This window comes from Syngnathoides biaculeatus, chromosome 13, assembly GCF_019802595.1.
Source record: "Syngnathoides biaculeatus isolate LvHL_M chromosome 13, ASM1980259v1, whole genome shotgun sequence".
NCBI classification, from domain to species: domain Eukaryota; kingdom Metazoa; phylum Chordata; class Actinopteri; order Syngnathiformes; family Syngnathidae; genus Syngnathoides; species Syngnathoides biaculeatus.
In genome coordinates, this window is record NC_084652.1 from 17,860,110 (window position 1) to 17,883,754 (window position 23,645).

The 23,645-nt window shown below is 40.3% G+C and overlaps 1 protein-coding gene across 1 annotated transcript in view; it reads right to left on the reverse strand.

The window, feature by feature from the left end:
* Positions 1-996: 996 nt before the first annotated feature.
* The window catches only part of ranbp9 (RAN binding protein 9), a 29,946-nt gene continuing 7,297 nt past the window's right edge, over positions 997-23,645 (reverse strand). Inside the window, exons 2-14 of the mRNA XM_061838470.1 lie at positions 20,760-20,871; positions 19,964-20,016; positions 18,707-18,874; positions 18,590-18,612; positions 10,987-11,171; positions 7,829-7,941; positions 4,430-4,538; positions 4,051-4,205; positions 3,442-3,595; positions 2,957-3,075; positions 2,742-2,893; positions 1,343-1,454; positions 997-1,266 (exon numbers count right to left, since the gene is read on the reverse strand). Coding sequence (XP_061694454.1) covers positions 1,136-1,266; positions 1,343-1,454; positions 2,742-2,893; positions 2,957-3,075; positions 3,442-3,595; positions 4,051-4,205; positions 4,430-4,538; positions 7,829-7,941; positions 10,987-11,171; positions 18,590-18,612; positions 18,707-18,874; positions 19,964-20,016; positions 20,760-20,871 — 1,586 coding nt within the window. The 3' untranslated portion in view covers positions 997-1,135. The remainder of the gene's footprint in view (positions 1,267-1,342; positions 1,455-2,741; positions 2,894-2,956; positions 3,076-3,441; positions 3,596-4,050; positions 4,206-4,429; positions 4,539-7,828; positions 7,942-10,986; positions 11,172-18,589; positions 18,613-18,706; positions 18,875-19,963; positions 20,017-20,759; positions 20,872-23,645) is intronic.

The window sequence follows — 23,645 nt, forward strand, 5'->3', positions numbered from 1 at the left end:
CATGTGGACAGCCGCTGAAGGGGGTTTTGGGGTTGAGGGGCTGGTTGCTATTTACCACGTAAAGGGAGGCGGTGTGTGTGTGTACATACAGTAGTATGCAAAGGTTTTGGGCCACCACAGGCTTTGTTTTGTATTGCAAACTTTTCATAGCATTTCGGTCGACATACTGATGTGAATTGAGAGATTTGGGAAATAATTGAGCCATCCCCCCGCCAAAAGCTTTGCCATTGAGTACAGATGCCACAAAAGGATGAAAAGTGTTTGGGGGGAGCTTACCTGTTATTTGCGGTTCTATAATAAAAATGTCAAAATGAATTTTTATTTAGACGAAATATTCTTTGGTGTCTATGTGGTGTTGAACTATGATCAAGTGAGCTAAGTTTAAACTCAGAGGCAGTTCTTTGGCACCACTACGGTGTCAAGTAACAACTGGTATGTCCACGTCAGGTGGTTTCATTTGGAGAATGGCGCCATGCGTCTTTGCTGCCAAGGAACGATGTTCAAGTAAGCTGAGTTTTATTTTGGCAAAACCAATCATTGGGGACCATTTGAGTGTCAAGAAACTGTTGAAATGAGTTGGAGTTTAATTCAGACAAAAAAGCTCTTTTGCACGACGCCTTGATATCAAGGAACTATGTTGAAGTGAGTTGAGAAATTTCATTGAGACAAACGGTGCCCCTTCGGTATGAACGAACTATGTTGGAATTGATTTGAGGAGATAGTTATACAAAAATAATGATTTCATTTTGAGAAATCATGCTGAGCCGCAATCTTGTGGCATCTATAGAAAACAGAAAAATATGTATAAAACAAAAAATCTAATGTGCAGGGGAATACTGAGCATTTTGGTGCATGATGAAGAAAATTGTACCATATTTCTATCGGGGAGTATGTATATATTTTTCATTTCTTTGCCTCTGACTCTTCAGATCTCCGTTGCAACCTGATGAGGATTTTTTGTACCACTTTAGTACCATCAGCAGGTTGTAACAGAAGGACTCTTAAGTGTCACAAAATTGTCTAAATGTGTCCATCCATTTGTCTCTTTATGGCTGAAAACAATAATCTGATGGTGGTCTCATACTTTTGTACACTACTGTGTGTGTGTGTGTGTGTGTGTGTGTAGCGCGCACAGCTAGTGCAAGTAATCGTCCACTGATGCAAAAGCACAGGAGCCGCTGCCCGTTCGCGCCATGATGGCGAGGCACTGGGCGGCCTGGCCTACAGCCTGGGCCAGGGGGGGTTGCTTGGGCAGGTTGTGCGTCACTGGAACGTGGCGAGAAGAATCCAATTAAAGACACGCTCCAATCTAAGAGAGCATCACTATAGTGACGCCTCCTACCTAGTATTGCACTGTTGAGGGTGGAGCACACGGGCTCTCTCTGGATGGAGTCCAGCTGGTAGCCGACCGGGCTGCTCCAGGGATCCGAGTAGGCCAAGAGGCTGAAGGCATCCTGTGGTGCGATATACACACACACACACGCGCACACACGCAGACACACACACACACACACACAATACTTAGTACTATACACAATATTGCAGTTCAATTTTTGCACCCCACTGTGATATTGCAGATTTTTGTTAATATTTTTTGTTCTGTTTTTTAGTCTATATGTACAGTGAAGAAAATGAGTATTTGGACACCCTGCTATATTGCAAGTTCTCCCACTTTGAAATCATGGAGGGGTCTGAAATTTTCATATTGGGTGCATGTCCACTGTGAGAGATATCATCTAAAAAGAAAAATCCAGAAATCACAATGCATGATTTTTTTAACAATTTATTTGTGTGATACAGCTGTAAATAAGTATTTGAACAGCTAGAATTCAGGACCTTCAAAGACCCGTTAGTCCGCCTTTAAAAGTCCACCTCCACTCCATGTATTATCCTGAATCAGATGCACCTGTGCGAGGTCGTTAGCTGAAGTATGGGGGTGATAGCATCATGCTTTGGGGGTGTTTTTCTGCACATGGGACAGTACGACTGCACTGTATTAAGGTGAGGATAACCAAGGCCACGTATTGTGAGATTTTGGGGAACAACTTTTTTCTCTCAGTCAGAGCATTGAGGATGGGTTGTGGCTGGGTCTTTCAACATGACAATGACCCGAAGCACACAGCCAGGAAAACCAAGGGGTGACTTCGTAAGAAGCATATCAAGGTTTTGGCGTGGCCTAGTCAGTCTCCAGACCTAAACCCAATAGAAAATCTTTCGAGGGAGCTGAAACTCTGTGTTTCTCAGCGACAGCCCAGAAACCTGTCTGATCTAGAGAAGATCTATGTGGAGGAATGGGCCAAAATCCCTCCTGAAGTGTGTGCAAACCTGGCGAACAACTACAAGAAAAGCTTGACCTCTGTAATTGTAAACAAAGGCGACTGTACCAAATATTAACATTGGTTTTCTCAGGTGTTCAAATACTTATTTGCAGCCGTATCACACCAATAAATGGTTAAAAAAAAATCATACATTGTGATTTCTGGATCTGGATATGATCTCACAGTGGACATGAACCTACGATGAAAATTTCAGACCCCCCCATGATTTCTAAGTGGGAGAACTTGCAATATAGCAGGGTGTTCAAATACTTCTTTTCTTCACTGTATGACACGTTGAGATTGAACTGACTTGATTTTTGCTACAGTCATGTGGGACTTTCTTGAAACCTTTTCGAAAATTCTGATTTGATTTCCTTTAGACTTGCACATAATGTGTGCCTTATTCCCTTCCACGGTACCCACCTTGAGCATCTTCTTGTTGGCAGAGTTCTTTCCACATTCTCTCCGGAGATGCTCGCTCATGCTCTGCAGCTCTCGTCCAAAGTGGATCATCCTCTCGATGGCCGCCTGGCTGCCGCCGCATAGCTGGCGCTTGGCCTGAACAGACTCCACCTCTGCGTGCGACACGACATGTTAAACACAAACACCCGCGAACGCAGAAGTACACGCAGATGTACCCATGTCGGCGTCGCAGTCGTCTGGCTCGTTGATGTGTTTTGAGGAACCATTCAGGAAGCCGTTTGAGGATGACTCAGACACGCCGTTGGTGAAATGCTCCACCTCCATATCCACATCGCTGATACGCGCGGAGACATTAAATCAGGAATACACACACGTACATACACAGCATTTCACAACACACACACACACACACACACACACACACACACACACACACAATCTCCTGCATATTACAAATAATGCTAAGACACGCTGCAATACACATCACAAGCGCACACGCGCGCACGAACGTAAAAAGCACATAAACATAGCTTGGAAACAACACGTCACCCGTGGACATGCACATACACAAAACACATCACATCACATGTAAACATCATCAACCACACACAACACAAAAACACAGAAGCACATATCACACCCATACGTCACGTAACATTTCCCACACACGCACACACAAAGAGTAAGCAGTGGTGTTCACCTGGTTGCATTCATCTGGTTGCGGTTCCCATTTAAGTTGATGTCAAATGCCGAAGGGGCGGAGCCTGAGCCCAGAGGGCAGGCCTTATGACTGTGAGGGGTGGAGCCGTGGCTCTTATTGGACATCACGCCGTTACAGCAATTGCTGTCCACACCTGTAACCACACAGAACGCCATTTTTAAAAACTAATTTAAATAAACAAACTGATGTTTGTCATATGCACTCATACGGCAAATCGTTAGGTACACCATTTAATCACATTAATACAAGAGCTGATTGGTTTTTTTTTTTAAGTTTTATTTTTAACTTGGAAAAAACGATTTGTGATCTGGTCATATTTTTTCAAACTTGCTGCAGAAAAAGAGCGTCTTTGCAGCCACCAAAGGCGAATACATTTCTAGTTAAAAAAACAGGTCGTTATTTTTACCCTCTTGAGTCATTGTGATTTTGGCGCCGACTCAAAAATAGAAAATCAGTCTTCCTTTCATTTGTGCGAATAGGGAAGATTGACACCCATTCTATAATGAAATGGTACAGCCTTGTCTTATTTTCCACACTCAGTAACAAATTTAGTGTGGTTGGTTGGGGGTGTACTACGGCGCGTCATACTTGTCAAGTAGGACTGCGAGTTGCCAGCTTTGTGGGCGGGGCTGCCAAAGGGCCGTGGGGAGCCAGGGTAACTGTCCTGAGATTTTGGGCTGCGACCCCCGAGACACCGCACCTCGCTGTCTGTCCCGTTCACCATCTCAATGAACTGTCTTACCCTGAAAACACAGCGAGGGATGGAACGCTACCATAAAATCATTTGGTTCATGCTTAAAGGATTCATATACAATTGACATTTAAATCAGAAATGTTAACATATGCTAACTAGTCACATTAATGCAGTCATATGTGAAAAATTACAGCAAAACCAATGGTATAAATACAGATAATAGAAACATTGTACAGTATGCATGTTTGTATGCAAAGAGAGCAAGAGGGGTACTTGAGCATAAAGAGCAGGTCTGGGTTCCTCTCGAGGAGGTTTGGGTAGAGCTGCTGGGTGGTCTCAATGGCTTCACCCATCCTGCCTGACAGCACCAGTTTCTGGATCTCTGCAAACCACCATCAGAATAACACTTAATGGGTACGTAGGGCTTGGGCTACTGAATGCTTTGAGAATCAGTTTTTCTACCGATCACCCCATCCATTATTTTAGTAATCGCATGCCACTTAATTTTGCATAATAGCAATACAAAACATGCAAGTCAGGCTCAGGTATTATTTTTGTGCACTTTTAGTCTGCACCCCAATGTTTAACATTGTAGTATCCGTGACAAAGGTGGCGCATGATCTGGTGAGTGACATGGAGGTCAGCGAATGACAATGGAGAATTGGGTAAGGATAGTAGCTGGCTGTTAACTGGGTAGCTTTAACCAGGCTAAGTGTTGAGAGCCTGGGTGTCAACTGTGGTCGTCCAGCCAGTGTGTGACTGAATTAAAATTCATTCTAACTAGCTTCAGTTTTATATTAGGTAACAATGTTCACTGAACCATAGAAGTGCAGTTGTGTAAGACTAGGTTCTTTTTTTAAGTACGAAATGTTCCAAAACTTTGGACGTCTTACCTATTCTTTCCTCCTGGCTTGTGCTTTTTTCCTACGTAATGTTGCTGTTTGCCAGGTCACTAAAGGCTAACTAAAACAGGATGTGGAGAAGCAAATATCGCTCACATTCGACATGCGGGTGAATTCACATTAGCTGTGTCAAACCTAAAAAGACCTTCCTGATAAAAGTTAACAAGTGAGCACCCTAATTCTGATGTGAGACATTGGGAAGTGTATGAACGGTTTAATGTGTGCAATAATAGCACTATTTCTTGGGAACATGAACCACTTTACTGCGTACTGACAACATTTGGGTTTCATTTAAAAAAAAAAAAAATAATGAATGAGAAAAGTTCAGAGTTAAAGGTTTTATTTCATAGTATTTATATTTTGATAGGCGGCACGGTGGATCAACTGGAAAGCGCTAGCCTCAAAGTTCTGAGGCCCAGAGTTCAATCCCGGACCCGCCTCTGGAGAGTTTGCATGTTCTCCCCATGCCTATGTGGGTTTTCTCCGGGGACTCCGGTTTCCTCCCACATCCCCAAAACACGAGACATGAATCGGACACTCGAAATTACCCCTAGGTGTGAGTGTCAGTGTGACTCTTGTCTGTCTTCATGTGCCCTGCGATTGGCTGGTGACCAGTTCAGGGTGTACCCCGCCTCCTGCCCGATGGTACCTTCCCTGCGACCCATGTGAGGATAAGCGGCTAAGAAAATTGATGGATATATTTAATGTATTGAAAACTCAGGACAGAGTACATTTTCTTTCAGACTGTACACTTTTCAAGTGAGCAAAAGTATTGGAACAGATTTTGTGCCTGATCGGTGTACTTTGCAAAATTCAAACTGTTCTTCTGATTTCTTTTTGCAAAGTACTTAGAATCTTGTGATATGGCCTGTATACTTCTTCTCTCAAAGTCTTCTTCAAAGACTGTATTGTGATACTTTCATGCCCTGCCCTATGGAGGTTGGCAGCGATGTTACTGACTGTGGTGTTTCTTCACAGCTCTGACAACGCTTCTGTCATCAACTGCTGTATATACCCTTAGCAGACCTGTTTGATGTCTGTTGCTCAGTAGACCATTAGTTTCTCTGTCTTTCTACCCATTCCAAATTGTTGTATCGTTTATGCCAAAGGTTTGTGGAATAGCTCTAATCAAATTTCCCCTCTTCTCTCATCTTAAAAAAAAATAGTTTGGTTTCCTCCCAGAGAACTCTCTGGTCTTCATGTTTGCTAATAGCAAATGCAGTTTTCACAGGTGAGACCTAAATCCCAAAACAAGGATGATATAATCTTTGACCAATCAATCTAAAAGGCAACACCTGAACAACTAGATATATACAGTCAGATGTTCAAATACTTATGCTCATTTGAAAAGAGCGTGGGTTAAAACAAAAAGATTTCTGTTTTGAGTGGTTTAACAATCTAGTTTTAAATTCCATGAAATAAAAGCTGGAATTCTGAACTTTTGTCTGATTCATCTTTTGATCTGAATGTCTTCAGTGTGATATAAAGACAAAAGAATAAACGTTTCCTCTTCAATACTTTCGGAATGGACGGTAATTTACAATTTATACTGCTTTTATGTTCACATCTTGATGAAGAAAAACATCACTCCTGGCACTCTCCACTTCATCTCTATACTTGGCTGACACCAACAGCAGTGCTACTGACAAGGACATTATTCAATTTTTACAAGATGTGACGTTACAGTAAATCAAAAATAGTCTACTGTGATGGGGGGCATTTCTTTTTACATTTCAATAGTAAAATCATATATCATATCAATAAATCATAACATTTAGGCCTGCCCTACAGGACACACTTATTTGGCCATACTATATAATAATTTATTTCTTGTGCTTAGGCAATAATGATCAACTTCATCCCGAAAACCACTTACAAAAACACAAATCGCAATATTTGTTTAAAAGAAACAAACAACAAGGTTTAGCCACATAAGCACAGGATGTTGTGGTTACCTACACTCAAGTGTGCCTGTGAGATCTGTATACCGTTTAGCTGCATTGGCTGAGAGGTTTCTTAACCCAAGATACATATGATTAATCTAAGATAACGGTGAGGATGTTAAAAGTGACACGCAACATGGCTAAGGACCTTTAGTGACCAATGGAGTCCACGGTATAAAAATAGTTAAAAGGAAAATTCCAGTGCTTTACATGAACAGTGTATCCAATAGGTCACGTAATATGTACTCTATCTTGATAATCTGATGTTAAATCCTCTTCCATTTAATCGTGTTTTGAGAAGATTTTTATCGACAATTACAAATTTTCAGGTGGGGCGCCATTTTCACGAGTCACATGACCTACGTGGGCCTATGTGACGTGTTACGTGCTGCTCCAAACGTTCGATTACATGCGACACCATTTATGCCCAGCGCTGATTTCTCGGATTTATCCTCCTCTGGTGAAGAAATAGCAGTATCGGTTGATCAGGAAGACGGAGGAATACTTCCATAAAGATTTCAACCTGTGGCTGTAAATAATGTTGAATATTCGGATGGTTCTTCGGGCGGAATGATGCTGAGTCTGACAAGCTCGTGACTCGCGAAAATGGCGGCGCACCTGAAAATTTGTAATTGTCGATAAAAATCTTCTCAAAACACTATTAAATGAGAGAGGATTTAACATCACATTATCAAGATAGAGTACATATTACATGACCTTTTGGATACATTGTTACTCCAAACCACCAGAATTTTCCTTTAAGACGACATGGTGATTAGATTGTGAAATGAATGAAGGACTCAAAGCACAGCCAATGTCGGACTCACTCTGCCGGTTCTTGATGGAGGCCAGCTCCTCATGCACGGCCTGGTCGGTTGTCTTTGCAAAGGCTTCAGCGGTGGCGCAATAGCTGTGGTGCACCAGGTAGGATGCCACCATTCTGTGGGGATGACAGGAAGACAGGATACCATGAAAAGGAAGTGCTGCAGACAGTGATCAGCTCATCGCGTACAATCTCCAGGCAAGAATCAACTTGTATGAACCCCCGCTTCATCAGAGTTCATCTTCCGCACACCCCACTAGATCACAGATTTTGAAGTAATCTTTTTTTTATAGGTTACAAGTCTTTACATAAGTGAAACTCCGTACCAATAAGAAAACAGACAGTGACGAAGCATCAGCAGCTTGACAACTTCTATCTTTTAATCCGACGGCATGATGATGAGACTGGATAACAACAGACCCAACAAATGCAGATTAAATCTGGGCAGGACGAGAAGTCATAGGACGCTAAGAGATAATCCCATCATGGCAGGGCAGCACCACAGAGCCACACACACTTACTCTCAATCCCATAATTGCAAGGCAGCAGCACAACCACACTCTCTCCATCTCTCTCTCTCTCTCTCCCTCCCTCCCTCTCTGTTTCTCTCTAACACACACGATGGAAAACAGTGACATGATGTTGGATAAAACTATGGTTGTGTGCACAACCTTCTCTGACTACTTGTAGACAGCTGATGTACATTGATATTTTACTACACAGTGGGACCTTGAGATACGAATGAATCAACTAGCAATTTTTGAGATACGAACCATCCTTTGCTTTGATTTGCGAGCAAAAATTTGAGACACAAGCTCTGTATGGTGGGAGTAAGGTCAACTCACTTCACAACAACTCAGGATTAGTTAAGAATTAAAAAAAAAAAAAAAGGCTTCAAGGTCTTTATTGCTAATTCCTGTTCAGGTTTACAGTCAAATTAAACAGAGAGACAATTATAACTTGTGTATTTAAAACAATTACTTAGTTTAGCCTTTAAATCTGCTATCTTAATGCGAGTACTTGGGATATCATAGAGATGCCAAGGCCATTTAAAGGTTGGGGGGTGAAGAGAATTGAATGATTCATTCAGTCATCTGGTGTGCTCAGGAAACGGTCAGTCAAGCACATGTAAAGAAGTGCACATTCAAAATAAATTAAATGAATAAGAATTGATTTTCGCACACATACAGTACATGTTCCCTCTGTCCATCATTATTAAAGGTTTTTATTTCATAATAATAACATATTATTAAAGTTAAAGAGCGCTTTTTCCACAAATCATATGACACTAACAATAATGAGTGAGAGGGAAGCCCGGGCCGGCAGAGTTTAGTGACAGGGAAAGGTTTTTATTTCATAATAATAATAAATTATTAAACTTAAAGAGCACTTTTTCCACAAATCATATGACACTAATAATAAGGTGAATGAGAGGGAACCCCGGGGCGGCACGGGTTAGTGTCAGGGACGCTATCCACGCCGTGAGAAAGCAGAAAGATCAGGCCAGCCGGCGAGAGCATTGCTGCACACCAGGGGATGTGGAATGATGTTTGGTAGTTGAACGTCTTGGTTTTCGTACGAAAATTTTGAGATTTTTTTTGCTTTGGTTTTCCAACAAAAATAGTATTCAAACACCCGAACAGCTGACCCCACGACGATTTGTTATTGTGCTTTTGAACGCACCCCTGAAAAAAAACGGAAAAGATGTAACGTGCGCGATCAGTTGACTCACACACTCCTCTGCTCGCGTACGTTTCCCAGTACAGTCGTGACTTTTTTTCTTAAAATTGTGCAACAATAACCCCCAATCATGGCTCCAAAGAAGTCAAGTGGAACTGCTGGTGCTGAAAAAAGGAAAGTGGTGCGTAAAACTGTCGACTTCAAGAAGGATTTGATAGCCAAGCACGAATCTGGTCTGCGTGTTTCTGAGCTATCGAAGAAGTATGGCATGACGAAAATGACAATCAGCACCATCCTGAAACACAAGGATGCCCTCAAAGCAAATGATGTTGCTAAAGGAGAAATCGTGTTGACCAAGCAGAGGCCACAGATCTTGGAGGAAGTCAAAAAGTTGCTTCTTATTTTCGTGAACGAGCAGCAGTTATCTGGGGATAGTGTCGGCGAGGAAGAGAGGAGATTATTAAAGCTATCTGCACTAAATGGAACGACATCCATAATTTTATAGAACTTCATCACCTGAATAAAGCTGAATGTTGCAGAGCGCTGCAAAATTTTAATGATGTTGTTATGAGCCACTTCAGAAAAGTGCTTAAAAGATGGCAGAAACAGATTTGTTCTTTGTAAAAAAAGGGGCGACTCAACCCACCGAAGACATCTGAAACTGTTTTTCATTGCTTTTTCTTTTGCTCCATTAACCCATCCTCTTGCTGAAAGTTATTATTTTTTTTTAAGTTATGTACTTTCTGTGCTTGTTTAAAGTTATTCTGCACTTTTGTTAATAAAAAAAAGGTTCATAAGGCTGGGGGCCGAGTCTCTACAGATAGGCAATGCACTCCCAGCCTAGCATACTCTACTAGGCTAAAGCATACATTTTAAGCAAAAAAATAAATATATTTCTTAAATGATTTAATTATATAAATTATTTAAACTATACATGTATTTTTACTACTCAGTTTATTATCAGGAAAAGCTTAAAAAAATAAAATAAAAATCACCCCAAAACTTTTTTTAGGCTTGGAACGCATTATTTCATTTTCCATTCATTGTTATGGGAAAAAGTTCTTCGGTTTTTGAAGGTTTTGGTTTTCAACCAACCTTCTGAAACACACACACGCACACATACATACACATATATATATATATATAAATGCCCTGCAATTGGCTGGCAACCAGTTCGGGGTGTACCCCGCCTCCTGCCCAGCACTCCCCATGACCCTTGTGAGGATAAGCGGCGAAAAAAATGGATGGATATAATATTTATTTGGTACTCTCAGATAGATAGATAGATAGATAGATAGATAGATAGATAGATAGATAGATAGACACGTAAACACACACACAAAGAGTGAGTGAAAAGAAAGACCTTTGGTGAATGTGTTTTTTTTCTCGTTTGTGTTCACTTTTCACAGGAGAATTCTGTTCCTAAGTAACCATGGCAGTCACAGATGTATTTTCCAGGTGTGTGTGCTTTGACGATCTTACTTTTGGATCATGGATTGCCACTCGCCCTCACGCTCGCCAATAGGGAAGCGGTCAATTTGCGCCTGGATCTTGGTCCTCCACTCACGCATGTAGTCCTCAATGTCGAAAACAAACGGGTGTTGGCCAAAGTTAGCGTCCACCACCTCCCCTGGAGTCTGCAGACCCACTGTCGGGTACAAGTTGGGCTGCGAGAGAGAACAAGTCACCACAGTCAGATAACCTACAGTAATCCACTCCTACAGTATATCACAGGTAATTGTTATCCCTTCAATGTCGTCAAGATATAGACTTGTCTAACAGGGTACTTTACCACCATCTTGTGGCATCTATAGAAAATTACAAACTTCTTTGGGTGGGTGTCAATGACTCACCGATGGTCACTACTTGTGGCAAGGGCTCACTCAGTCCATGAACTGTATAAATCTATGTATGATAATTTCAATTAGCACATCTGTGGTGTTTCAGTCTATATGTTAGCATTAAAGCTAGCAGACTTATTTCGACAAAATGTTTAGTTAAACATTTTGGTGTTACTTTGTATTTCGTTCCATGTGTCAGTTTTGCAGTAAATACCACCTTGGAGTGGCAAATACTGGAAAAAAATCCTCCACTGAGACCAGTTTGAGGGATCAATACAATATTTGGTGGACATAGTCATAACAGGATGCAAGAAGTGTCAAAAACTAATGCGCGAAATGCAGGAAGTCGGCCATTTTGATTTGAACTCGCTAGAGGGCTGTCTTTGTCAATCACCATTCTTCACCAGATAAGCTAGACAGACGACACTAACCACAACATTTACCTTTTACTTCATGAACTTTAGATAGTATCAATAATAGGTTTTTATCGTTACTTTAGTTTCTGAAAGTGGTTTGTTCTTTGTGATATGAAAACAAATGTACTGGAAAAAAGCTCCAAACGATGCATAAAAAAATTTATATTGTATTTAGAGCTGCAATATACAGATGTTGTCACACTTTAATTTACCTCAAGGGTTTAATCAAACTTGTCTAAAATTAGCCGTTTATACATAGTGTCTTCGAACATCATCATGTAGAGCTGTTTGCATTACAATGAGTAAACATTTTGTCTCAATGGTACATTAACAATGGCATATAATTCAGTGCATCTGTAAAAGTATACAAAGCCAGTCACTTTCCATATTTTATGTTACGGTCTTTTCCAACAGATAATATGATGTTTTTCACATATTTCACACGCGCACACAATTGACCCCTCTGTGAATATTGCGCAATCCGCGTCACTGACCAATCAGAGGCCAGAGATCTGCATAAACCATGCCCCTTTTTGCTCCCGCCATTTTTTCTGACAACATTGCATGGTCCAGTATAGATTTTGTTAGCGTTTTATCGCGTATTTGGGTTATTTAACAAAAAATATGGTTAAGAGGTGTAGTCACGGACTTTGTAATAGTGACGACAGGTATCCTGAAAGGCTAGTTGGTGGAGTTCGATTCGTACCCTTTCCAAAACCGAAGACCCAGTAAAAAAAATGCCTTCGATGGATCAAACTTTGTGGAAGACCGCATCATCAACTAAATCCATCTAATATCAACCGGAACAGATATGTTTGCATGAAGGTATGCCTTATATTTGATTTTGAATACATGTCTCGCATAAATGAATTCGAAGTTCTTCGCTAGCATAACATTGCTACGTGTGAATGATTGAATGAAATCAGAAGCATGGCGTCTCTCTCAGTTAAGAATGTATTGTATTTAGAATCTAGAATATATCGTTGATTTGAATGAAATCAGAAGCATGGCGTCTGTCTCAGTTAAGAATGTATTGTACTGTATTGTATTTGCCATTTTTACTAATTGTTTGTCTTATGTCAGCGCACGTGGCGTGACGTCACTTCAGGAGGCGTGGTTAAGTGCCCTGTACGGAGGGGTCAATTGAAGGCAGAAGTTAGGGAGGCTACCAACAGTCTACAGCATAATTGAAGGACGTGCAGTAATTTCTGGCCAGCAAAGGTTGCAGGGTTCCAATTTAATGGTACAGTGTGTCGCGTGGAAACTGAGAGCAAGATTTGAATGGAGCCTCACTTCACTACCCCCTGCCGCATATACATTTACAGTTAAAGCGAAATTTATATACACTGACTGCAAAAACACAGTTCATCTTTTTCTCTCATTGTCTGAAGTCATATCAGACTAAACTTGTTTCCGTTAAGTCAGGATCACCAAAATTATTTAATTTTGTTTAATGCCAAAATAATGACAGAGAGCTTTTCTTAGAGAATTTTATATTATTTTCTTCAAGATAAAAAGTTGACATACATTTCCTTAGTATCAAGTAGCATTTCCTTTGAACTCCACGACTTGGGTCAAACATTTTGGGTAACCTTCCACAAACCTCTGACAGTACTCTGCTGGAATCTGCCAACAGAACTCGTGTAACTGAGTCACGTTTGTCGTCTGCCATGCTCGCATGCACCTTTTCAGATTTGCCCACAAATTTTCAATGGAATTCAAATCAGGGTTTTGTGATGGCCACTCCATGAAGTTGACTTTATTTTGGCAGTACGCTTAAGAGTCATTGTCCATTTGGAAGTCCCATTTGCGTCCAAGTTTTAACCTCTTGGCTGGTGAGACATGATCCTGCTACAGCAAAACAAACATACAAAATGATGGTGCCACCTCCATGCTTCACAGTTAGTATAGTGTTCTCAGGTCTAAAAGCTTCCCACTTTTCACCCCAGATGTAACGTTAGACATTATGACCAAAGAGCTCCACTTTAAGTTTCATCAGACCACAGGACATGCCTCCAGAAGTTAGGGTCTTTTGTTTCGGTGTCTTTTTGCAAACAGTCATCTGTGTTTCTATGTTTCTTTAAGAATAATGGCTTTATTCTGGGCCTTCCATCCCATGTCAGTGCAAGACTTATTTCATTGTGGATAATGACACTTTCTCTCCAGCTTCATCCAGCATCCTGACAAGGTCTTTAGCTTTTGTTCTGAGGTTGACTCGCACATTTAGGGCCATAACACATTCATCACTGGAACAAAGAGCCCTTCTTCTTCCTGAGTCGTGTGATGGCTGGATGTTTATACTTGCGTATAATTGTTTGAACAGATGAACATGCTACCTTCAAGTATCTGGAAATTGCACCCAGACTTGTGCAGCTCCTTGATTTTCTCTCTTATTCCCTGGCCTTTTTCTTTTGTAGTGGGCAGTCATTTTCAGGTCTTTCCAGAAACGTTCAATTGGCTTGAATTCAGGGCTCTTGCTGGGCCATTCAAGTACAGTCACAGAGTTGTTCTGAAGCACCTCTTTTGTTATTTTAGCTGTCTGCTTAGGGTCAATGTCCTGTTGGAAGGTGAACCTTCAGCCCCGTCTGAAGTCCTGAGGACTCTGGAGGTTTTCATTCAGGATATCCCTGTATTTGCCCGCATTCATCTTTCCTTCAATTGCAACCAGTCCTCCTGTCCTTGCAGCTGAAAAACACACCCACAGCATGATTCCGCCACCCCCTTGCTTCATTGTTGAGATTGTATTGGAGAGGTGATAAGCACCGCCTGGTTTTCTCCACATGTGGCTTACAATTAAAGCCAAAAAGTTCTATTTTGGTCTTACCAGACTAGAAAATCTTAATTCTCACAATCTTAAAATCTTTCAGGTGTTTTTTTTTTTTTTAAAAGCAAACTATGTGGGAACTTTCATGTGTCTTGCACTAAGTAGAGGTTTCCATGGGGTCACTCTGCCATAAAGCCCTGACTGGTGGAGGGCGACAGTAATGGTTGACCTTCTAGAACTTTCTCCTATCACCCAAATGAATCTCTAGAGGTCAGATACAGTGATGTCTGGGTTACTTCTTTACCGCTCTAGTCAAGGCTCTTCTCCCTGGACTGCTCAGTTTGATCGGATGATCAGGTCGAGGAAGGGTTCTGGTTGTCACAAATGGCTACCATTTAAGGATTATGGAGGGCACTGTGCTCTTTGGAATCTTAATTGCAGCAGACGTTTTTTTGTAACCTTAGCCAGAACTGTGCCTTGCCACAATTCTGTCTCTGAGCTCTTTGGGCAGTTCCTTTGACCTTATGATTCTTATTTGCTCTGACACCCACAGTGAGCTGTAAGGTCTTATATAGACAGGTGTGACTTTTTTTTTCCCCATCAAATCCAATCAGTATTATCAAACACAGCTGCAGCCACTCACATTTGATGCGCGATGCGGGCTCCGTGCTCGCAAATCTGCACTGTCGAGCACAAAAAAAAAAAAAAAAAAAAAAAAAAAATCACGCGTAAAATTTGTTACGGGTAGAAAAAATAGATATTGAAAGTCGTTGCTTATTTTGTGTAGTCTTGTGTTTATTTCATAAACGTTAACTACACAAGCCTGCTCCAAAACAACCAGTATTCACCCGGAAACGGGAAATGCAAATTACAGTAACCGTACAGAGCATGTACGGAAGTTAGGCCGAAAGCGCATGTTCAGAGCTGCTTCACGTACTGCGAGTGCATTTACGTCGAAAGTCAAATATCATGAGCCATGACAAAGGAAATTCAGTTAAACCAGGGGTGCTCATTGTGTTGATCGCGAGGCAGTGTGACGGCGTGCCCCCCCACCTTAAAAAAAAAAAAAAAAAAGATACGTTAGACTATCATCCACCTCATCGCTTGATTCAGGTGTGGCCAATACGTCGAGCGGATGCACATAAAGCCGCGTTCTAGCAAGCCGGCCTCCTATGTATGGCAGTCCCGCGATGCGTGCCCCCCCGCAACAACACATCACGGTTGGACACAGGAATGTTTGTTACAACATTTGTATACAATGTAGCTTGTTGCCACGAACATCGATTATGTTGAACTAAACTTTCAACATTTTCAAAACATTGCGAGTATAGACCGTTCATGTTTATTCCTTGACAGCTCAGTGCATTTAACTTTTATTCAGATAAAGTTTGTCAGATCAAAAATTTTTATAAATGAAAAATTTTAAATAAGACTTTATCTCACGTTCTACTAATATCAGTTGAAATTGGAAATTAATTTCTGAGTTTTAAATTTTAGTTTTCTATTTTAGTTATGTATTTGTTTATTTTAAATTTACAGTTATGTTATATTAATCCAGTAAATTATTTTAAGGCTATCCCTAATCACAGCCGCAACTTTATCTGCGAGCACACCTGTACATTTTTCAAATGTGAGTGACTGCAGCTGGATTGCAATGAAGGTATGGAACCATCTAAAGGATGAGCCCAAGAAATGGACAGCCCCAGAGTTAAATATGATTGTCACACCAAAGGTCTGTGTGTACAATAGTGAGGAAAAAGAATGAACTTAAATGATAAATGATATAACAGTGAAATCATCCTGATTTCCGCAGAAAACAGCCGAATGGTTGCAAGCGCATTTAACAGAAAACAAGGGACGAGTATCACACACAACTTTGTGGCAAAACTCAATGTCACGTAAAAATAAAAAAAAACAGGAAGTGTTTTGGATCAAGGAAGATGTGCTCGAGGCCGTACAGTCAGCATATTGAGAGATATACACACACACACACACACACACACACACACACACACACACACACACACACATACAGTGCCCTCCATAATTATTGGGACCCCTGGTTAAGATTTGTTTTTTAGCTTCTAACATATTTTTTTTTAATAATATGGGACCTTCATGAAAAAAAAGAAAAATCCAACCTTCAATACAAGTGCATTTATTCTGTGGGGAAAAAAAATCCCACATAAAGAAATAATTATTTGACATCAAATAATGTGTGTCACAATTATTAGCACCCCTGGTGTTGATACTTTGTACAACCCCCTTTTGCCAACAAAACAGCACCTAATCTTCTCCTATAATATTTCACAAGATGGGAAAAGACAGAAAGAGGGATCTTCAGCCATTCCTCTTTGCAGAATCTCTCTATATCACCCAGAGACCGAGGTCCTCTCCTCTGTACTCTCCTATTCAGCTCACCCCACAGGTTTTCAATGGGGTTGAGGTCTGGGGACTGAGATGGCCATGGGAGGAGCTTGATTTTGTGTCTGGTGAACCATTTCTGTGTAGATTTGGCCACATGTTTAGGGTCATTGTCTTGCTGAAAGACCCAGTGACGACCAATCTTCAGCTTTCGGGCAGAGGGCAACAGATTTTGATTTAAAATGTCCTCGTATTTCAAAGCATTCATGATGGCATGCATCCTAACAAGGTTCCCAGGGCCTTTGGAAGCGAAACAGCCCCACAGCATCACTGACCCACCTCCATACTTCACAGTGAGTATGAGGTGCTTTTCAGCATGCGCATCTTTCGTGGAACGCCAGACCCACTTAAGAGTGTTTGTTGCCAAAAAGCTCAATCTTGGTCTCATCTGACGAAAGCACACGGTCCCAGTTGAAGCCCGAATACCACTTGGCGAATTCCAGACGTTTGCGTTTATGATTGTGAGTGAGGAAAAGTTTTCTCCGTGCATGCCTCCCAAACAGCTTGTTGGCGTGTAGACAGAGCCTAATGGTTGATTTGGAGACTTTGTGACCCCAGGATGCAACCATTTGTTGTAATTCTGTAACAGTGAGCTTTGGAGATCTTTTGAATTCTCTTACCATCCTCCTCACTGTGCGTGGTGGCAAAATAAACTTGGGTCCTCGTCCAGGCTTGTTTACCACTGTTGTAGTTGTTTTGAACTTCTTAATTATTCCTCGCACAGTGGATATGGGCAGCTGCAGTTGAGTGGCAATCTTCTTGTAGCCTCTGCCTGACAAGTGAAGGTCGACGCACATCTGCCTCACTTGTATGCTGTGTTTCTTTGTCTTTCCCATGTTTAAGAGTGGATAAGAGAAATGGCCTCTGTGTTACGTCATATTTATACCCCAGGGAAACGGGAAGTGATGAATTACTAATTAAATGTTCATACATACTCTGGTAAACTTTGTAAATTACTGTAGAAATGACAGAAATGCTTCAATTATATTTATTTCCTGAGAATTGTTAAGGGTGTCAATAATTGAGGAACAGGTGATTTAATGAAAAATTATTTTTTAGTCAGGTATTTTTTTGTTTTCTTACAACTCATTTGAATTGAAGGTTACATTTTCCTAAAATTTTCAATGCAACAGTATTCTTCTGCAATAAACACTGAATTTATTTTTAGGCTTTTAACACATCTTAACCGGGGTATCCATCTATATATATATATATATATATATATATATATATATATTATATATATATATATATATATATATATATATATATACACACACACAGACACACATATATAAATGGTTTAGAAATGTTAATTTTCCGATGTTTGGAGACTTATGGGTCACCCTTTGTGTGGAGAGAGAGAGAGAGAGAGAGAGAGAGAGAGAGAGAAATTTTTTACAAATGAAAAAAATATAAGAACTCTACCTTTTTACAGCCTTCTGCTCAACACATCCCACATGCAGAGTCTACATACTGTGCTCTATTTCTAAATGTGCCACTACGGGTACATAACCCAGACTGTCCTCAAACATCGCCATGTACGGCCACTCATAAAGAAAGATTGACAGAGAGCCTCGATGAGCTTCTATTTTCAAGCTTGCATTTTCAAGATGAAGGAAGCGAAGGTGGGTACTTACTGGAAGGTCTGTGAAGGCGATCCCTGCAGGGAAACGGAGAGCATCAGCATGAAAAATGACTATGCAATATATAAACAAACGAAAAAAAAGAAGTCAAAAATATAACATTGAGCAGACCGAGGCTATGTCCGTTTTTTGTGTAGAAGCAGGTGTTATTGATGAGGTTGACGCAGCAGCCAATCACGTCGCCAGTCGTAAAGGTGGGGCCGTATGGCTGCCCAGTACCAGATGAGCAGAAGGAGTGGCCATCATCGCCGTGGTAACCATAAGAGTGATTATCCCAACCTAGTAAACAAAAGTTGACAGGAGGACAAAATAGAGCATTAGGAAGAGAAATTTGTGCCTGGGCAGCATTTGATTAAACCAGGAAAAATACAATCATGTAGGAAACTGGTAAACTTATTCCCTTCTCCCTAATTATGATACAGTAGTTTCTGATATATTCCAGAACCCGCCACGACAGACAAATCTGCAAAGTAGTGTATATATTTTGCGTATTTTATTATTTACATATATCTTAAAGCTTTATGACCTTCCACAAACTTATTTTTCCTATACTTACTGTCCAACATTTCCTAGAAGTAGCTTTTAGGTCAACTTTGGGGGGGGCATTACACTTCGGGACACATTCTCCACGACAAATTACGGTAATCTTAATTTGGAGGGAGGGGGATTGTTCTTTTCAGAAGGACCTACAAACATCACGTTTATATAAGAGGTTTTGTTTAAATAAAAATTAAAATCATCTGCCTTAAAACAGAATTAACGCAGAATTCACTTTTTATTGACAGTATAGGAAAAGCAGAATCTTGAAAGTAGTATTGCCTGATGTATATGTTAGGCCCCACAGTGTCTCACACTTCAAAAGATGTAAATGGTTACAAATAGTGCTTATTACAACCAAAATTATTGTGTTTATATGGTGAATCAAAGCATCAGTTGCTTTTTTTTTCTTTTTTGTTTAATAATTCTGTTCCTCCTTTTCTTGTATGTTTGTGTGAGCAAATCTGGAATGGTGACTGGTTCACACTGCATTGAGCAGAACCAGTTTGCAACAGTTAAAAGTAGGTTAGGAATCACAGGGAAGAAGAACACACCCGCATGTGTGCTCCCCACAATTACGTAAACACACATGCACATACAAGAGTTATTAAGACTCTTATTTTCCACTATTGGAGAGCTTGTAATTAAATTGTGTGTTAACTGTTGCACTTGGGAGTATATCAGATGTTTTTACACACATGCCAGGTACAATGCTCAGTGGTGGTGCCCCATGCTAAAGCTAAGCTAATTGGGCAACAGTGTCAGTACAGCAGGCAAAAATCAAGTACTTGGGTGTGGCCACAGTTAAAAGGTTCGCCTGTGTCATCTTACCAGGCAGCCGGTTCATGTTGACACCCTGAGCAGAGAGGCCGATACCCATGTACCTGAAAGCAGAGACAAGTCAAATAGTTCAGCTTTAAACAATTCAAAACGACAATATACAGATCAGTCCAGTGAATTTGCATCACTGCGAAATGAAAGGTACAAATGCGGGATTAATGGTAAAATTCATTTATCATGCGGCGTCTTGCACTTTATTCTGATTGCATATTTAACTTAAACTACCATGAACACTGAGAAAGAAAAATAACATTTCTTGCCAGTCACCACTTCCTAAAATTAGACTTTATCATGAAATGTACTTGAAATATAATCCATCCATCTTCTGAGCGGCTTATCCTCAGTGTAATCAAAATAATTTTTTATTTTTAAAATATTTTTTTGTTGAATCACTGTGTGTGCTTTGTGTCAACGTCCAATTAACGTAAATGCTACAATAAAACAAAAAAGTTCCCTGACATTGGTCAATACAGATTTTGAATAGTTTAATATATTTATTAACAGATTTTTAGTTGAAAAATGACAAAAATGTAAGTTAATTTTGAGAGTGTGACAATAAGCAATGGCAGTGATTCGGTGGAATGGCCAATGCACTACACTTTAAAATGTTTTATTACTAATACTTACCATTTAAAAAGAAAAAAAAGCTCCAAGGAATTTTTCAAACCAAATAAGCTGCGGATATAATTAGAACATTTGATTTGTAAGCCTTGTACACTAATGTGTGAAGTCATGAGCGTGGTGGTGATAATGAACAAAGAGAGCGTTATCTTCTTTTTCTTCTTACCCGTCTCGGCCTTTACTGATGATCTTGACCTCAAAGTAGTAAACGCCGCATGCCGCCGGGATAGGGTGCGTGGCGCGCACAGACGCCGCGTCCTTCGGGGTCTTGCCGTGACCTTCGGGAGACAAGCCAAAACCGTAAGATGACACTTATATTATACAGCATAATATAATGCATAGTGCTCCCACAATGGTGCGGGTCATCATGACTGCAATTTTTAAAACTTCAGTGGAATGACCCCTTTTGTGTCACAAATCAAGCAAATGTTTCAAATGAAAATGAATAGAAATGCAATTAATCCATTTAAGCTCCCAAAATAAAATTAGACAGCATAGCCTTGAAATAAGAGTTTAACCTGTTCCGTGACCACACTCTTAATTCAAAACACTTGAAATTCAAATCAGCTTATACCATTGAAATGAATGCAAATGCCACTCAGACTCCCCCCCCCTTCCCTAAAAAGTGGACTTTGAGGAAAAATAACAGTCCATAATATCAGAATGTATAAAAATAGTAATGGAATAAAGTTTTTTTTTTTTCCCCCCACACTGCATCGCTTCATGGCCATTGTGCTGCTCTTTTTTTGCGTGTCCATCTTGACCACCTGGATGCAGTGTAAAATAGACGGGCAGATGTACTGCATATTGAGATGTCCAACTCCACTCTCAGCTCACCAATATGGCACTATTATTAGCTGTTCCGCACAGAGGATAAATAAAAGATAGATATAAGATAAAATATAAGCCTGAGTACTATTGGATTGTCTGTCAGCATGTGTTGCTGCACCCTTTCTGAATGAGACAAAATATTTCCACAGATATGTAAGAATCATTCCTAGAAACGCTTGACTTCCGTTGATGCTGCTGAGGATGGCCCAAGCACTTATTAGGTTTAGGGAGCCATGACTTTTCACAAAATGGCAGGTATCCCCACCCCTTGATAAATGAAATCACTATTTCAAAAGCAACATTTTCATACCTGTCTGATATTTACATTTGTTTGGTGATATAAAAAATATATAAAAAACAAAAATATAAGTGTTCATGAATTAAAGTCTGCGAACTTTGACCTATTTTCTCTTACCTGCAAAACGTCAACATTTTGTGGGTGACCCTCTGACGTCACAAATTCTGGGATGGGCTATTTTGGAACGACAATAAGCTGCGAGTCTTTTATATTCACACCGAAGAAAATCCCCCATTCATTTCCAGAATTCCTGAGTGATTGTAAACTAAAACCAATCCGTAAAAATTAGTTATTATTATTATTATTTTATGTTATTATTATTATTAAAACTGTGCCAGGCGGCACGATGGATCAGCTGGTAAAGTGTTGGCATGTTCTCCCCATTCCTGCGTGTGTTTTCTCCGGACACTCCGGTTTCCTCCCACATCCCAAAAACATGCAACATTAATTGGACACTATAAATTGCCCCTAGGTGTGATTGTGAGTGCGGCTGTTTATCTCCATGTGCCCTGCGACTGGCTGGCAACCAGTTCAAGGTCTACCCCGCCTCCTGCCCGTTGACAGCTGGGATAGGCTCCAGCACTCCCTGCAACCCCTCGTGAGGATAGGCGGCAAAGAAAATGGATGGATGGATGGATGGATGGATGGAAAACTGTACCAAACAAATATGAGCGTTCATCTGAGATGACAAGCTGTGGCGACACCTGACGGGACAAGCCGAAAGAAAGCACCATTATATTATTACTTATTTGTGTAAATATACCAACTTAGACTACATGATCGGCTTCTGTGTGTTTTGGTGCAATAATAAGCATTTTACACACAAAGTTGTTGTCGCGTACCAAATCGCCAAATACACGGTGTTTGCATAATTTCAAAACAAGACCGAAAACGTCGTATATACATTCAGGATATCGAAGGCTTTAGCATTTATCAGTTTATGACTAACTAAACTAAACAAGAACTTCACAAACGCTTACCAGTCAATATTTCCGAGTCGAGGCATATCCTCCACGATGAGTCTGACTGCTGTGTCGGCTTCTTCATCGAGAGCTACTTCGTCTGAATTTGAACGTGTGGTGTCTAACTGGCTCAAACTGATAACCTTTAATACCTTCATAAAGCTTGTATTCTTCACCGTCTTTGTGTGACCCTTCAGAATAATGTTCATCGCTCGAATTATAAGAAAATTCATCACTGTTTTTACAGTGTATTCCTACGGGATCCACGTTGTTGTCATGATGTCCTACATCATGCCCCTGATTGTCTTTTTCCGCCACGTTTCCGGCCTTTACCGGCATTTCATTGTTGAAAGACAAAAAAAAAATGTTTCCTTCAAAACGGATTTAAGATTCGTATTCCAAATAAAAACTGAATAATATGAGCAAAAGGTGCATTGCGGTCTTTCCATTCCCTTTGACAAAAACCCTAAACAATTAAATAATCAAATCATTGTCAATCGATTAATCCAAACATTGGTAAAAACACTGGCACGCTTGTCAACTATGTACTGTATGTTTGAATTGGTTTTTTTTTTTTAAATCCTGTCAATACTCTGCTAATTAGCATTTAGAAATAATGCTGATGTTCCTAATTGACCTAAAACAGGGATTTTTTTATTTATTTAGATTTAATGTCAGAAGAGGTCAATCAAAGCATTTGTAGCTTTTCATACAAAGCCAGGACTGTATCCACTGTATGCGCCTTGGCCTCTTGGTGACGATGTGATGCGATGTATGCATGGAGCAGCCTATATTATAAGCTTAAAACAAACAAAAAAAGTAAAAGTATCAAGTTGCAATAAAACTACTAAACTCGTTTTTCACAAATTAGGAAGAATATATGCCCTTGAATGTTATGTTTGTCCCTGTGTGTTACTATTCATTACATTACATTTATTTAGACTTGTGTATAAATAAGTCG